The sequence below is a fragment of the Morchella importuna genome, assembly GCF_003444635.1.
Source record: "Morchella importuna strain M04M26 chromosome Unknown Morimp01GS018, whole genome shotgun sequence".
In the NCBI taxonomy this organism is placed as follows: Eukaryota; Fungi; Ascomycota; class Pezizomycetes; order Pezizales; family Morchellaceae; genus Morchella; species Morchella importuna.
The window spans coordinates 519550-535875 of record NW_025763415.1 but is presented as its reverse complement, the minus strand read 5'-3'; the positions used below and the strand labels follow the sequence as shown (position 1 = coordinate 535875).

General features: G+C 47.4%; 3 protein-coding genes across 3 annotated transcripts; 2 read left to right on the top strand and 1 right to left on the bottom strand.

The window, feature by feature from the left end:
- Positions 1–434: 434 nt before the first annotated feature.
- Positions 435–7170, top strand: LAJ45_06308 (uncharacterized protein; the record flags this gene model as incomplete). Its single annotated transcript, XM_046115872.1, has 6 exons — positions 435–1835; positions 1891–2409; positions 2467–3710; positions 3764–6552; positions 6611–7062; positions 7117–7170. 6 exons carry the CDS (start codon positions 435–437, stop codon positions 7168–7170), a joined length of 6459 nt encoding a protein of 2152 aa, XP_045970981.1.
- A 1918-nt stretch (positions 7171–9088) lies between these two features.
- LAJ45_06307 (uncharacterized protein) lies at positions 9089–11324 on the top strand (the record flags this gene model as incomplete). The annotated part of the gene is made up of 8 exons (XM_046115871.1): positions 9089–9248; positions 9352–9408; positions 9464–9487; positions 9549–9591; positions 9662–9862; positions 9925–10035; positions 10088–10842; positions 10900–11324. The coding sequence occupies 8 exons, from the start codon at positions 9089–9091 to the stop codon at positions 11322–11324; spliced, it is 1776 nt and encodes a 591-aa protein (XP_045970980.1).
- A 1216-nt stretch (positions 11325–12540) lies between these two features.
- On the bottom strand, positions 12541–14998 carry LAJ45_06306 (uncharacterized protein; the record flags this gene model as incomplete). Its single annotated transcript, XM_046115870.1, has 3 exons — positions 12541–14174; positions 14351–14423; positions 14570–14998. The coding sequence occupies 3 exons, from the start codon at positions 14996–14998 to the stop codon at positions 12541–12543; spliced, it is 2136 nt and encodes a 711-aa protein (XP_045970979.1).
- Positions 14999–16326: the final 1328 nt, after the last annotated feature.

Genomic DNA, 16326 nt, shown 5'->3' with positions numbered 1-16326 from the left:
CTCGTTCCCAACTCAAAAATCACCTCCATTCTCATCCTCAAAAGTTAAAGAGATACTCCCCATATCTCCAAGCTTCCCGATTCCAAGGAAATAGATATCCTCAATATCTCTTAAAGTATCCTCCATATCAATTGACTCTTTGAGACGAGATACCCCCATATCTCCTCTAGAGTCTTCCACATAACGAGACGTCCGATATCATACTTCCAGACAATCGGCTTCTGAGCCGAGATCCTCCTTGCTCCCCTTCTTCACACCATCTTTCTCCGGAAAGAGATACCCTCAAATCCCCCTCCCATACAGACAAGATATTCCCCAGTATCTTGGAAGTTCTTTCTGTCCCTACGACTCCACTTGACCCACGATCGTCTCCCCCACCTACCCCAATTGCAAATTCTGATATTCTTCCCCCAAAGAAAACATACAGCTTCACGATGAAGACCACAAGTATTCCAATTTTTGCAGGCCAAGGCTCCCTCTCAATCTTTTCACCCAAGGCCCGAACTGTTGCTACCAAAGATGCTTCAACCGCCTCCGGATCCCTACTGCTTAAGGCTGCCCACCATGCATTTACCGCCGAACTCTCCAGCTTGACTGATGAAGAGCGCGCAGTTATTGGCATTGACCTTGCAGATTTCCCCAGTCCAGGGAGTCTACTTGAACCAAAGGAAAAGTATCAATCCTCATGTATCATTCAAGGTACAAGTTTGACACTCTTTCAACTCCTTCGATATCTCTCATACATCGAAACCACTCCCGGTGTTTCGCTTGAAACTGCCGCAGCTTCATTCTCTGAAGTTGCTGGATTCTGTTCAGGATCCTTGGCTGCTGCAGTTGTCGCAAGCTCACATACTACTGTTGATTTTCTCTCTAATACCGTCGAGGCCTTTAAGCTGGCGGTGTGGATTGGATATGAGACAGAGCTATACAGGATATCTGAAAGACAGGAGGGTGAGAAAGAACTGCTGTCCTGGGGTTTAGTGGTTTTCGGTTGGACTCGAGAAGTCGCACTCGAACGCATTGCCGCCTTCAACAAAACGGTTAGTCGGCCCCCACCTCCTCCCTCTCCCTCGTCGCACTCTATCTCGCTGGCGTCATCGCCTAAAGCGTCTTCTTGGGAGGTGTTTTTGTCTTTGCTGCTCGATCTCGTTGCTCACATAATGCAATATGGAAATTATCAGTCCACTGGACCTCTACACCTCACTGCTGTCTCTTCAGAGAAAGTTGTTTCTATCTCTGGTCGTGGCGATATTCTCGCTCGATTCCAGATTGAGGAAGTTGCTGGGAAATTCAGCACTAGATTTACCAATGTGCACACTCTGTACCACGGCGGGAGTGTCATGCAATCTGTTAAAGAAAGAGTCCAATCACATCTGATTCGACGTAACCTCAAGTTCCCCACCCTGGCAGAAACAAAGATCCCCCTACGCTCCACAATTAATGGCAAACTGCTTTCGCCCGCTACCTCTAGCAAATCTCTACTTGAGCTCGTGCTAGATATGATCCTCATTGAATGTGTCAACTGGGATAGAGCTGTCGAGGGAATGGTTTCGGATGCTATTAAAGTTGCGAACGATACACAGACGTCTTTTATCAACTTTGGTCCGGGAACTGGATCGGTTTTCCAGGCCCAGAGGCCTCCTCACCAGAATATTAACTTGATTGACCTGTCGCATACTTCGGATGCTGCAGCGACATTTGCAAGCCAGAAGCCACTCAGGTTCAAGCCAGAAGATGGCATCGCAATTGTTGGTATGGGTGTTAATATGCCTGGTGCAACCGATGTTTCCGGTTTGTGGAGAGTCCTTGAAGAAGGACTCAACACTGTATCTGAGGTTTGTCTCTACGACGCGAGTGATATTTTATGATTAAACCTGCTGACAGTTGTAGATCCCTTTCTCCCGGTTCGACGTGTCAAACTATTACGACACTTCAAGCGGTACCAAGCCAGTCAGATCAATGGGCACCAAGTTTGGCAACTTCTTGAAAAATCCTGCTGCTTTTGACAATACTTTCTTCAACATTTCTCCTCGTGAGGCAAAGTCACTCGATCCACAACAGCGTGTTCTCCTTCAAACGGCGTATACCGCCATTGAAAATGCAGGATATGTTGCAGACTCTACCGACACTTTCGCTCGAGAGTCCTTCGGCTGTTATGTTGGCGTTGCGACGGGCGACTACAGCGAAAACCTGAGGGACGACATCGACGTGTACTATAGTACCGGTAACCTCAAAGCTTTCTTGAGCGGACGTATCTCGTACGCATTGAAACTCAGCGGTCCCTCGCTTGTTGTAGACACGGCATGCTCTTCATCTTTGATTGCCATCTACCAAGCTTGCCGTGCTCTTGAAGCTGGCGACTGTAACGCTGCCGTTGCTGGTGGTGTGAACGTTATTACCAGCCCTGATGTAAGTCATTCCAACTGTAAATTACTTCTGACAATCTCCTAACTCGTGATTTACTAGATGTACCTTGGCCTTGACCGTGCTCATTTTCTGTCTCCTACCGGGCAATGTAAAGCGTTTGATGAGTCTGCGGATGGATACTGTCGTTCCGAGGGTTGCGGGATGTTTGTCCTCAAGCGACTCTCTGACGCTATTGCCGAGAATGACCAAATCCTTGGTGTTATCCGTGGTGTGCAAGTCAACCAATCCGGTGAAGCACACTCTATCACTCATCCCCACGCTGCTACACAACAGGTCCTTTTCAAACGGCTTCTCAAGGAGACTGGTGTTGATCCTTTGGACATTAGTGTTATTGAGGCTCACGGCACGGGTACTCAAGCTGGTGACCCCGCCGAGCTTGCTTCCCTTCGTGGAACTTTTGCCCAGACAAGAACCCCTGATAAGCCCCTGCATATCACCTCTGTCAAGGCAAATATCGGCCATTGTGAAGCCGCATCTGGTGCAGCCGGTCTTTCAAAATTGTTGCTCATGTTGAAACACAAGACCATTCCCAAGCAAATCTCACTCAAGAAACTTAACCCCAAAATCGCCCCACTAGGAACTGATGGTGTCGAAATTGCACGCAGTAATCTTCCGTGGGTTTCCCACAGGGAGGGCGCTCGTCGTCTTGCATTACTCAACAACTTTGGCGCTGCTGGATCTAATGGTGTTCTTCTTCTTGAAGAGGCTCCTGAGCTCATCGAGAAACCTGCTGAGCTTACCCGGGCCGCACACTTATTCGCCTTGACCGCAAAAAGCAAGAAGGCACTCGAGAACCTACGCCATAAGTACATCAAATACCTTAGGGAGAACAAAGATACTCTCTGCCTTGAGGATGTATGCTACACTGCCACTGCCCGCCGTCAACCATTCGCCCACCGCATTGCAGTAACTGCTAGCTCTTTTGATGCGCTTATCTCTGAGCTGGAAAAGGCAGTTCCTAAGCAGATCCCAGCGAGAACTGAGGAGTCAAAGACCGTGTTTGTGTTCTCTGGACAAGGGAGCCAGTATCTTGGTATGGGAAGAAGCTTGATGCAAACCTCTCCGGTATTCCGTGAGATCGTTCTTCAAGCCCATTCCAGCCTTGTGGGTCTTGGATTTGTTGGTGTGCTACCCATCATGGAAGCCGCTGACGGAGTTGAACCGAACTTGACACCTAAGCAACGAGTTGAGGCCTTCCAATGCACTATCTTCGTGTTGGAGTATGCTTTGGCTAAATTGTGGATTTCTTTTGGTCTTCAGCCTGATGCAGTTTTGGGTCACAGGTAATCACTCTCACATCTGAATCTTATAGAATTTACTAACTCTCTCCCTACAGTCTCGGAGAATATGCTGCTCTTGCTATATCTGAGGTTATCACTTTCTCTGATGGTCTTAAAATGGTTGCCAACCGTGCACGCATGATGGCCAATCTTTGCAAGCCATCTGCTAGTGGGATGTTGGCCGTTAACGCTCCTCCGGAAAAGATTGAGGAACTCTTGAAGTCCCGGCCAGATCTCTCCAACTTGACCATCGCTTGCCGTAATAGCACTGCAGACTGTGTCGTTGCCGGTGATCTTCAGCAGGTTGACATCCTTCGGGCCCATCTCAAGGACAACTCCATTGCCAAGTGTATCAAACTCGATGTTCCTTACGGGTATCACTCATCTGCCATGGACCCCATCCTTGAACCACTCACTGCGCTTGCTGGATCTGTCAAATTTTCTGCCCCTCGGATCATTACTGGTTCCAACGTTCTTGGAAAGATCATCGGGTCATCAGATATCAACGCCGAGTACTTCGCAAAACATGCGCGTCACACTGTCCACTTTGCCGAGGAAATTCAGGAAATCACATGTCTCCCAGAGTTCTCAGGAAATGTCCGGTATATCGAGATTGGGCCCCATCCTATCTCTTTGCCCATGGTTAGATCCACTCTTGGATCTACTGCCAGTAATGCGGAGTTTATTCCATCAATGCATAAGACAAAGGACCCTTGGGTTAGTCTCTCCGACTCCCTTGCAGGTCTTTTCCTCTCCGGGTTCCCAGCCCAATGGCGTGAGGTATATGCTGGCTCTTTGGCAAAATGTGTGGACATTCCATCGTATCCCTTCGAGGATAAAGAGTTTTGGGTTGACTACAAGGAACACAACAAGGCAACCGAGGTCAAGGATATTGCTCCCGAGCCATCGAGTGGCATGGCAACTGGATATGCGATGCTTGCTTCTTGCGTCCAGCTTCCAGGTGATGGTGTTGATGGAATCTTTGAGACTCCGATATCTCAACTCGCCTCCTCTATCATGGGGCATCAAGTTGGTGGAGCGGCACTTTGCCCGGCTTCTATTTATCATGAGCTTGCCATGTCTTCTGCGGCGTTTGGTGTTCATTCTACAACAGCTGCCCTGCATACTTTGAGCAAGATCAAGTATTCACATCCTTTGGTCTATGAAGATGGCTCCAAAAAGATTGTCCGCGTCACCCTGAAGCTTGATAGCCTCACTGGAGATAGCAGCTTCACCGTATCTTCCTATACTGACAACCCAAATTCATCTCAGCTTCATTGCGCGGGTGAACTCAAGCAGATTCCAAAGGCAAGTATTGAGCACAAGTTTAACCACCGAGGCCTCAAGCTTGAGCGTACAAAGATCTCTATCTTCACCTCGAATGGTCGTCAGGGTCCGGAGACAATTCATACCCGCATGTTGTATGAGACGATCTTTCCTCGTGTTGTCTCATACTCCAAGCCCTACCAGACCATCAAATCTATGACAATCGACCAGACTGGTACTGAGGGCTATGCCATCGTCCAGATGCCGACTGGGTACAAGAGTGGGAAGCATGTCGTCAACCCAGTATTTATGGATACATTACTTCATGCTGCAGGCTTCATTGCGAACAGCTCTGTCACCGCTGAGGAAGCATGTATCTGCAACGAGACCGGCCAAGCAAGGATTCTCTACGATGAGATCGACTACGATGATACTTTTGGTGTCTTCTGCAGCGTTGTCTACCTAGCCAAGGAAAGCACTTTTATTGCTGATGCCTACGCTGCGAACTCGGCCGGAAAGATTGTCGGTGGACTCAAGGGCATGCAATTCAAGAAGGTCAATCTTGCGAAGTTCAGGAAGCATCTTGCCCATACTCTTGGGAAGAAGGCTCCAACTCCTCAAGCACCCAAGGCTATCTCTGCTCCTGTCATCCAGCATGTTGCGCCACAGGCCGCCCCTCAGGCTGTTGCCGTGGCTCCAGCTATTGATGTCGTGGGTCAGGTCGCCAGGGTTATTGCAGAGGTTTGCGGTGTTTCCCTTGATAATGTCACGTCCGGTACCGAGATGGAAGCTCTTGGAGTTGATTCCCTCATGATTTTTGAAATTGCGGATAAGTTGAAGGCCACTTTCAGTCAGATTACCATTGATTCTTCTGAATTGGCCGCCTGCCACACTGTCAAAGATCTCGAGGACGCTATCTCCAAGCACATGCCTGCTCAGAGTGCAGCACCTCCTCCTTCTGCTCCTCCTCCAGCCCCGGTCCCTAAAGCAGCTCCTGTGCTCATTGATACACCACCACCTAGTCCTCCATCGGGTCCCGCTCTTCTTGATATCAAGGGTTTCCTGGAGTCCATACTTGGAGTTTCCGCTAGTGATATGCAACCTGACACTGATCTTGAGTCGCTCGGTCTGGATTCTTTGACTTCTATTGAGGTTCTTCATTCATTGAAGCAAAGCATTGGAATCGATATTTCGCCGGATACCATGAACGAGTGCAAGACAATTTACGATTTCGAGTCTTTGATTACGAAATCTATGCCTCGCCCATCCGCTCCAGCGCCAAAAGACGTATCGCCGGCCAAAGATGACACCGCCGAACTGAAGAAAATGCTGCAAATGACCTCCAATCCAGTTTCTCTTCAGACAAGAGCTGGTTCGGGTGCGCCCCTGTTCCTTGTTCACGACGGCAGCGGCATGTGTAACTACTACCAACGTCTGAGCCCGCTCGAGCGAAACACTTGGGGATTCTACAACCCACGTTTCTTTGAGATGGAGCAATGGTCTGGTGGGCTTGCAGATATGGCCTCGGCCTATGCTAAGGATATCCAAGAGACAAGTCCTGGTCCTTACATTCTCGGTGGTAAGCTGCCCCTAACCCACCCCCTTTCGCTAAGTGATATCTAACACGTTACCTCTAGGGTGGTCTTATGGTGGAGTTGTTGCATTTGAAGCTGCCCGTCAGCTTCTTAGGTCTGGAAAGCCTGTCACTGGTGTAGTCTTGATTGATTCTCCGCCCCCTGTCAACCATCAGGGACTTCCGGCAGAGGTTATCGCAGCGGTTTCCAAGAGGTCCTCGGGGGGTAACGCATCTCGTCAAAAGATCGAGTCTTTGATCAGAACGCAATTTGAGAACAATACCCGGAACCTTGTTAACTACCGGCCTGCTAGTTCTGGCCCCAACCCCAAGATGGTCCTTTTAAGGAGTCGAGAAGGGTTCTCTACAGCAGGCCTGAATTGTGCTCCGCATGAATGGCTATCTAATAGGAGTGACGTTACTCTTGCAACCGGGGGATGGGAAGCTCTTGTTGGTGCCAAAATACCAGTTATTGATATCCCTGGTAACCACTTTGAGCCATTTGACCAGAATAATGTAAGCCCCTTCCGATTCTTTAATACCTTTTCATAAAGATACTAATTGTAATAGGTGGCTGCTGTCTCGGAAAGCATCAATAAGGCATGCCGGATGCTGGGAGCTTAGGTTAAATGAATGCAATATTTTATCGGGATCGGGATAGACTGGGTGGTTTTTTTTTTTTTATTATTTATTTCTATATTTTTCTCTTTTCTCTTTTTCTCTCTCTTGTCTCTTTTGTCTCTTTTTAGAACGGTTGGGTAATGACTGCAAACATATCTAACGTCTTTGGGGAAAGGCAATGAACTGTTTGGAGTGGACATGTAACTTGGCTTACGGTATTTCTTTTGTTTATGAGTACTAGCAGTATGGTGGTGCATTGTTCTTTCTTACTCTGTGAACAGTTGCTGATGTTGGGGAACATTCTGCTCTTGTGGATCTGGGGAAGATTGGACAGTTTTATTTTTTTGCCACTTTTTACATTTTGAGATTTTGCTGCTTTTCTTTTGTTTTCTTGTCTTTTTCGATTTCTTCGCATGATCGTCTTTATCTTAAGGAGTTACTAGAGGAATACTACTTCGATGTTCGTGAATGATCAGCCAAGGTCAAGTTTGTCTCGTTTGAGAACCAAAAATGACGAAAATGTCTTGCGGGTAAAGCAGGAAGCTTCTCGCAATTTAAAGAATTCACTATAGATATCTGCCGTACCTTAGCGGCAAATGTGCATATCCGGTTAATCCAACTGCTTGGCTAAAAAACCAAAAGTTAAAGCAGCATAGGGAAGGTTGTTCTTGGAATCAGCACCCTTGCCGTTTTTGCTTTGCTTCCCTACTATAAGAATGGTTTTGGAGACTCTGGCCGAAGGTAAAATACATGTATTATTTTGTTTCTACTGTTAATTGTGTATATCTATAACCACTAATATATTGCAGTGCTACTATAGCATGGCCATGGTGCACGCGCGCGCCGTTATACAACATCACCGCACATGGCATTGCAGTTTCTAGATCTTGACGTACATCCAAGTAACGCCTATATGCATTTAAAAGATATATGACGATCAATCCCCTTATGGGAACGAAACGATACACAGAGACAAAGCTTTCATATCGCCTCCATCATTAGAAAGAACTCAAGCTGAGAAGAGGGCTTTGGAGTGATTTGTCTAGTAATAAATCTGTGAGGGTTACAGTCACCTATATAATAAGGTTTCCGTTTTTTTTTATTGAAGTACGGAAATGCCCGTCTTGTAAAACCCATATCTATGGATAGGGGCAGCATTTACAAGCGAACCTAGACATCCGATGACCTTCTGCATGTCTCTTCTAAGTATTGCTATTATATGTAAATTATCATATGTCAAATAACAAGATTAAAGGGAAATCAAAGTACCCTCAAGATACATGTACTTTGAGAGAGGACTGCGGCCGACCAGTATGCCAATAGGAAGATATGATAGATATATCAATACTTACAACTTTTTACGAAAAAAAAGCAAATGACAGGCATTCCAAAACCGAATTTTCTAGCTCGTAATTCTCATTTCAATTATAGTATCATTCTAGAGAATGTTGTGACAATTTGTTCCCAATATACGGACTCCGACACGTACTTAGTACATGTAGGTTATATATATACCTTATATGATGCATCATTTACTATGTAATTGCGGGGAGTGGCCTAGATTTCAATATTAAAAGAGCCTTTTTACTTCCTGTGTAAAGGGAGGGGTAGAGTATCATAGCTCTTTTGACCTCAAGCAAAAGCTCAGAACAACATCAACTGAGCGAGATATCCTACTCGCCGCGATAAGCATGTATTTCCCCTCTTCGTAAAACGGCTAGAGGGGATCGAAATGGCTAGAGTTTTACTTGGCATGGACACCTTGGTGGTTATAACCCATCCAATGTTACCAAGGCGGGAGATGTCAAACCAACGCCGTGCGGTTGGCGCTCCTTGGAGTTCTTAAACGGTTCCTAAAGGTCCTAAACTGTAGAAAGCGTCCACCCACGGTCCAGCGGTGACAACTTGCCCAGCTGCCAAGATGCAGAGTTTGGCTGCCGAGAGGAACCTTGCTGTCCATATGCTTGGGATGGCAGGTAGTGACCATTTCCCGCCCTGTGGAATCATCAAGGTCCTCACACACTTCTCTCCGTCATATATCTTGCACCTCCTGCGCCGTGAAATAACTGATCTCGACCTCCGTTCCGTTTAATTTTGTTGTGTTATTTTTTGAAGAACCCCCTCCCTTTAGCTCAATAGTCGTTTTTTTGGCTGCGGGGTTTTGCTCTTCCTTTGGTACAACAGCCAACCGTACAACATCACCTCACCGGAGATTCACATACAGAGGAGATACCATCAATTGTGAGCTTTTGGTTCATCAATCTTCGAGGGGGGAGATATGCTAATCGATTTGCAGGTCCGATAAAATCACTTCGAAATGGTTCCGATTCCCAAAAGCAGTTTATCTCTTCTACTATTGCTTGGGCTGTCCTCGGCCCAAGTTGTTGTTTCTCAGCAGAGCTGTCGCTTTGAAGGGGACGTCCAGTATACTAAACCCTTCCTTTTGATGTCCACGTTTTCTTGCTCCAACAATGCTAATCCTTCTTGCTACTAGATTTTGCGAGAATAGCGATGGCCAGTTTGTTGCTGTAAGCACGAGGGCATCTTCCACAACTGCTGCCGCCGCCCTCACTACGTCATCTGTCGCTTCTCCGGTCTCCATTACAGCTGCTCCAGTTACATCAGCGGCAGCTTCTTCGACAGTGGGGGTAGAGATTACTGCCCTGACAGGATGCCATATGCACGACAATGTTCAGTTAGCTAATCTATCTCCGTGATATGTTTAATTGCAAGATACTAATTGATATCAATTGATAGGTACTGTACACCTGCTCCCTCCGGGACAGAGATTGCTGTGGCTACCCAAACTTCCTCCAGGGAATCCCTCCCCACAACGTATAGTGACTGCCACAATCATGATGGTGAATTGTAAGGCATATTCTATCTATTATATATCGATTAATTCACTAATATACCCTAGCTACTGTGTGAATGAAGATGGTGAGGATGTGGCTATCCACGCTCTCGATGAAGACTCCCACTTGGAAGAGGAGCATGATGAGCACGAGGGGCATGGCCATGAGGAGGAGGGTGAGGAGAGTCATGAGGGTCATGATCATGAGGAGGAAGCGGAAGCTCAGAATTGCCATTTCCATGCTGGAGTTGAACACTGCACTGGCGGTACGGCGGCTCAGCAAGAAGCGACCTGCGAACGACCTGACCGCGAATACAATCTCAACATCCGCATTGGCTCGCTCTTCATTGTTCTTACCACCTCCTCTTTCGCTGTATTCGGGCCTCTCGTACTTCGCAAGATAGCCAAGGGCATTTCAACCACCGGAATCCGCTTCACTATAATCAAACAATTCGGTACCGGTGTGATCATCGCGACAGCTTTCGTGCACCTCCTTACTCATGCGAACCTATTGTTTGCAAGCGAGTGCATGGGAGAGTTGGAATATGAGGGTACAGTTATGGCCATCGCCATGGCTGGGGCATTTCTCGCTTTTTTGATCGAGTACTTTGGTGGACGTTACGTTATGCACAGGCGCGGGCAGAGAGAATCCGCGGCTTCGTCTCTAAGGGAGGAATCCGAGATTAAGCATCAATCATCAGATCCCGAAATAACCCATGCGCGAGAAGGTCAAGGGCATGGACATGTTCACTGCATCGATCCCACAGACGACAATCTCAGTGTCTGGGTCATGGAGGCTGGAATTATCTTCCACTCTATCTGTATATTTAACCCAATTTCTTTTTACCCGGAGCGATAACTAACTCGATGAAATATAGTGATCGGAATCACAACCGTCGTATCTGGCGACTCGGGCTTCTGGAGGCTTTTGGTTGTCATCGTCTTCCACCAGATGTTTGAAGGTCTTGCTCTTGGCTCTCGGATTGCCGCCTTGACCAGCGTCTCCAGCCTGTCGAAATTGCTTATGGCTGGTGCTTTTGCCTGCATCACTCCCCTTGGCATGGGCATTGGTATTGGTGTTCTTCAGCAGTTCAACGGATCCGACAAAGCCACTCTCATTGTCCTCGGTACTTTGAACTCTTTGAGTGCCGGCATCTTGATGTGGGTTGGTTTTGTCGAAATGTGGGCTGGTGACTGGATCCACGGTTACCTCAAAAGAGCAGGCGTTGCCCTTACTACCGTAGCCATGACCAGCTTACTGTGCGGAATGATCTTGATGGGTGTTTTGGGCAAGTGGGCGTAATTTAATAATTTCTAGCTTAATACCTTAAAAGTACCATTTTATATTGGATAGAATTTTATCTATCAATATTTTTTCTTTCTCTATATGGTATTGGGTTTTTACTTTTGAGTTTATTTTCCTTTGCGTCGTCTTTTCTGGATGGTTTTTTCTTTCTTTTCCCTCGGCCTTGGCTACCTCTTCTGCGGAGCCTTTCTAGACCCTGGAATACTTGTATATAGAGTTGGAGATGAGAAAGGATATAACGAGATAACGCGGGAATGTTTAATCTACGTACTGCGAGGCAAAAAAGGTTCATTTATAGCGCACTGCACTCTACATGTGCTTATATAGTCGTCGGTAGTACCTCTAGTCAGACGACGCAAGAGTCCGTGAACCACATGACTACTAAATTCACTACATTTACGTCACACCAAGCAAGGAACCGCCCCCAACTAATCTAGCTGCTACAGCTATATACCACTCCGAAGCTATCACTACAGGCGGTTGGTATCGCGGTGACATCTCGCCCTCCAACGGCAGTTCCTCTGGCGCTTAAACACTACCACCACTGCGTCAGTACATGTACCATTAAGCTGTGCAAATAAGCTGCACAACGGTACAAAACCCAAATCATCGTAAATACTATCAGTTGTACCAGTATGGATACAGGCCTTGGCAATTTCACATCCCTGGTTTTGCCAAGGAATTCTCGCGAGTGATTATCTATGATTAACTCTTTGATTTTCATTGCGAAAAATATCCAGCTTCACAGTCCCTGTAAGACAGGGTGAAGCACTACCTTTCTATTGGGCTCTTGCCTTGGGAGCTTTTGGAAACCATGAGCTGCTACAGTTAGTAGTGTAATATCTATCAACTAATACGCAACGGAACGGCGACGTTATTAGTACTTTCTCTACTCTTATGGAATTCATTAGCCCGATCTTCCTGGATCAATTAGTCCGCGATAATCTTCTTGAACCGTATCCCTGGATAGACTAGTACAACGAGAATCTCGCAGGCGGTGTATCCGACCAGAAAACCCAGGACTAAAAACAGTGAAGTTCTCGGCCCAAGAGCTAATTGAGTACGATGCCCTAGGCCAAGCAAGAGAAGAGATCCTTGCTTTATTCACTCATTCCCCAAAACTACTGAAACAATTCACTACACTCTCTTATCATAATCGATAATCTCTCTCAAAGGGATATCTCCGCAAGTTTGAATCCTTCAATCCTACACCTCAAGGTTGGGTCTTTTTGCGCGCAGCCTCTTTCACCTTGCACTGATGAATCTTCTTATGCTCTGTCCACGCCTCCCTCCCACAATCGTTCGAACAATACCGGACAACTCCGCCACAGCTACCACCACACATCTTCCACTGCCCCACAGCGCCACAACAGAAACAAGTTCCCCACGGGCCCATCACAGCGGTCCTTTTCTCGTCTTTACCGAGTTCCAACACTCGGTCCACAATCCCTCCTCGCCCATCCTCAAAGTCAATCTTGAGCTCCCATAGATCGTTAAAAGCACGTGAAACAACGTGGTTAGACGGCACAAAGTCTGAGTTAGTGTAGCCGCCAAACAAGTATGATTTTCCGCTCTGTTCATCAATAATCAAACGGGCCTGTGCGCGGTATGTTGGGAATCCGCGGGTGAGGACTTGGCTCCACTTTCGGTCTGCAGGGTTCCAGATATATGTGTCCGCATAATAGGCAAACGTGAAGTTCACACCTCGATCCGGGAAATACGTATTGGTGGTTCCACAATATCCTCCGAACACAACAGTTCTATCGAGTCTTGGGTTGTATGCGCATGAAAACTCAGTCCGTGGGCATGGGTAGTTTCCTCGAGTTTTCTCGCGAGTCCATGTCTTGGTGCTAAAGCTGAACGCCCAGATATCCTCATATGTATAGTCACACTCGGCGCCATGGGTTCCTTCTCGGCCGCCAAGGCTCTCCCCCATACGGTTTGCGTTTCCGTACATGATAAACAGCTTGTTTTCTTTTGGGACGACCCAAGCCTCAGGGTGAACTCTGAGCATTGGAGAGTCGTGTGTTGCCACCGGTTCGGAGGTCCCGGAGATCAGTTCCCATGTTAAATCCCTGAGATCCAATGCCATAAACAGGTTGCAGCCTAATTGCATACGACCATCTTGTCCGCCAAAAACGTACATTTTGCCCTTATAGATCTCCATCGCATACTCTGATAAGTCATTTTTCTCGTAGGGCCATTTCTTTTTCCTCTTGAGAACCGTCGTTTTTTTTTCCCACGTTTCTTCAACCAAGTCAAATGCCCAAACAGTTCTAGACCCAAAGAAAAGCCAAGCTTTGTCTTCCCACACTTTCATCACAATCCCAGCGGTGCTGTGCTCTTGTGGGCCTCCTTGGGTATGGTGTGGGATATCAACAAGTCTATGCCATTTCCTCTCCTCCGGCTTCGTGGAAAGATTCAAGCACCACATATCCCTAACACGATCCTGCATTGCACTTTGGCCACCCGCAACATACAGCTTCCTTCTCCAAATCCACGTAGCCATTCCGAGTCGTGGTGCTGGAGGTCGACTCTTTGTCACCAGTCTCTCCCATTTCCCTCGAATCTGCAGATTGGGGTAGGAAACTTTGAGCCTGTCGGGGAGGTTAATATCAGGATGGCGGTACTGCGCAAATTTCATCACATTCGCATCATCGAGCATTTTGGTGACGCGAGGAGGCTTCTGTGGGGTTGCAATGGAGCCGGAGATTGAGGCGACGGCCCAGGAATGGTGGACCGCGCATGAGGTGTTTAAAAGTTTGAGGAATACCTGCGACAGGCGGAGGTGGTATTTTTGCTGATTGAGATAGTATTCCTCAATCAGGAGATTTGTGTTCTTCCAATCTGAATAAATGCGATGAAGGGACAAAAGAAGGTCGTGGGCATCACGTTAGCAATTGTTGACAAACACAAAAACACAAGAAAATAGGAGGTCGTTAATAGGAGAATTTTTATAAAATATTTTAGGGTAGTTGTTAGGCTGGGCGAGGAAAAGTTGGGGTGTGGGTGGGGAGGGCTACAGAATAGCGGTGTCTTCTGCGCGAAGGATTGATTCATGTAGATTACGGCAACCTCTTGTAGCCATTCCAGAGCCTATTTGAGATTCAGTTACTACTTATTAGCCTCATGCATGCCCAAGGCCTGACCATCCTTCGCCCCTCGTATGCAACTCACGTGACATGCCTATCACGGAAATAAAACCCAGCCTTGGAAAAGAAAACGATAAGAGATTGACCAACCTGTTCCGAATTTCCTTCCCTGATGTAGCACTGCGCCATATTATTGAAGCACGCAACCACATCCATCATCTCCTGCCACACCAATTTCATGTATTTCTCACTCTTTACCTTGCGAGCATCGACGGGGAAGACAAAGTCCTCTCCCAGAATCTTTTTTGCGGCCTCAACATACTTTGCCCTTGCCTCGGGAAATTTGCCCGCCTTGAACATCTCGTTGCCGTCGTCCTTTGCTACGTTGCACTGAACAAGTCTGTAGTATAAAGGCTTTGTCTGTCGCATAACCATCAAGAAACCCTCAAACATAGCAGGGTTTTCACGGCCCCCACGTGCAATGGTCAGCGTCCTCAGTTCAGGACGCAGGTCGATAGCCTTCTGGAGGGGAGGGAATGGCCCTGGGCCTGAGGCATCAAGAACGTCGATGTTTGACATATTGAAGGACTCCATATATATATGGCTGTCTGTCTTTTGCGGCTAAGGACGCGTGTTGTGAGTTTTGAGTTTGCGCCGAGCATGGGTGTGAGGTGAGGTGTCGTTAAACGATCTTGGCTGCGGCTCAATGTCAGGGTTAGGGCTAGTCTCTGTTGGGATTTGTGGGGGCTAATCAAGGATTGGCTTGGCCGCGGTCTTGTGAGCTGGTGAGATGTGATAAAACTGTGTTAAAGACTTCGAAGACGTGCTTGTTGTTTATAACCTCCGCTCCTGCGGAGTGTTCAATTCTCACCAGCAGTAACGTATTCCTAGGATGATCATGATTGTAACGTTGTCTGTAACGATCTTGCTAGTTTAGAGTTTTATTCGCGATAGGAAATTAAACTTTAGCTAACTAAGCCTTTTCGGGAGTCGACTAATAATATTTATTAGACTTGCCTATCCCAAAGCGTCGGCATAATAAAAGAGGGGCCGTATGCGGGCTTTGGTAAGATTCCTATTATTACGCGCAACAGGTCCCGTCGCTTCTTTGATAAAGGCGACGGACAGAGCCATTAGCTCTCAAAGTGACAGGCTTGACTCGAAATTCATGAGAATATTTGAACTAATGTATATGTAATCCTCATATCCCATATAAACAAGTGGGTGCGAGTGTACGGAGTAGAGAGTGTATTCCATGTTTAGCCGGGACGCGGCTAACTAAGATAGCTAGATAAAATATACTACTTTACGCTCTAACCGGGCGCTCTCAATTAATGACGATTCTTAACCGCCAAAACCACAAGTCCGAGTGACATCTGATGACCCACCCATTTAACCGCGCCAAACCCACCTCTCAAATCCCGCCCTTTCGCTAGCCTATCTCACCTCCAATCCCCTATCCACCACAGCACCAAACTCGTCCATTACGGATCAAACCCCCAAAACCCATCTCCTTCACTAGCGAGTGACCATTCATGATCTCACTCGGCTGCACATACCGCATCTAGCCCGTGACAGCTGCACGACCCGGCCTAATCCCAGCCAACAGATCATGACGCTGAAGTGGCTGGCCTACCACCCACCACACACCGCCAGCAAGACCCTGGGTATATCCGTGGCTAGTGTTGACAAGTCACGGTCATGAAGGTACCTAGCGACCATATCGTAGGTCTATCCAAACGGAAGTACCAACCTCCCCCCCTTCTCTACGAAGAGTGGGATAGGGACATGGATGGGTAATTCTCTCCAACTTGAGCGGGTTGTGCTGGTCACCCATACGCTGCGGCGCGAGTAGAAGGAGGTTGGCCCTTCCTCCTCGCGCGCTCTCCCGAGGCCGAAACGAATGA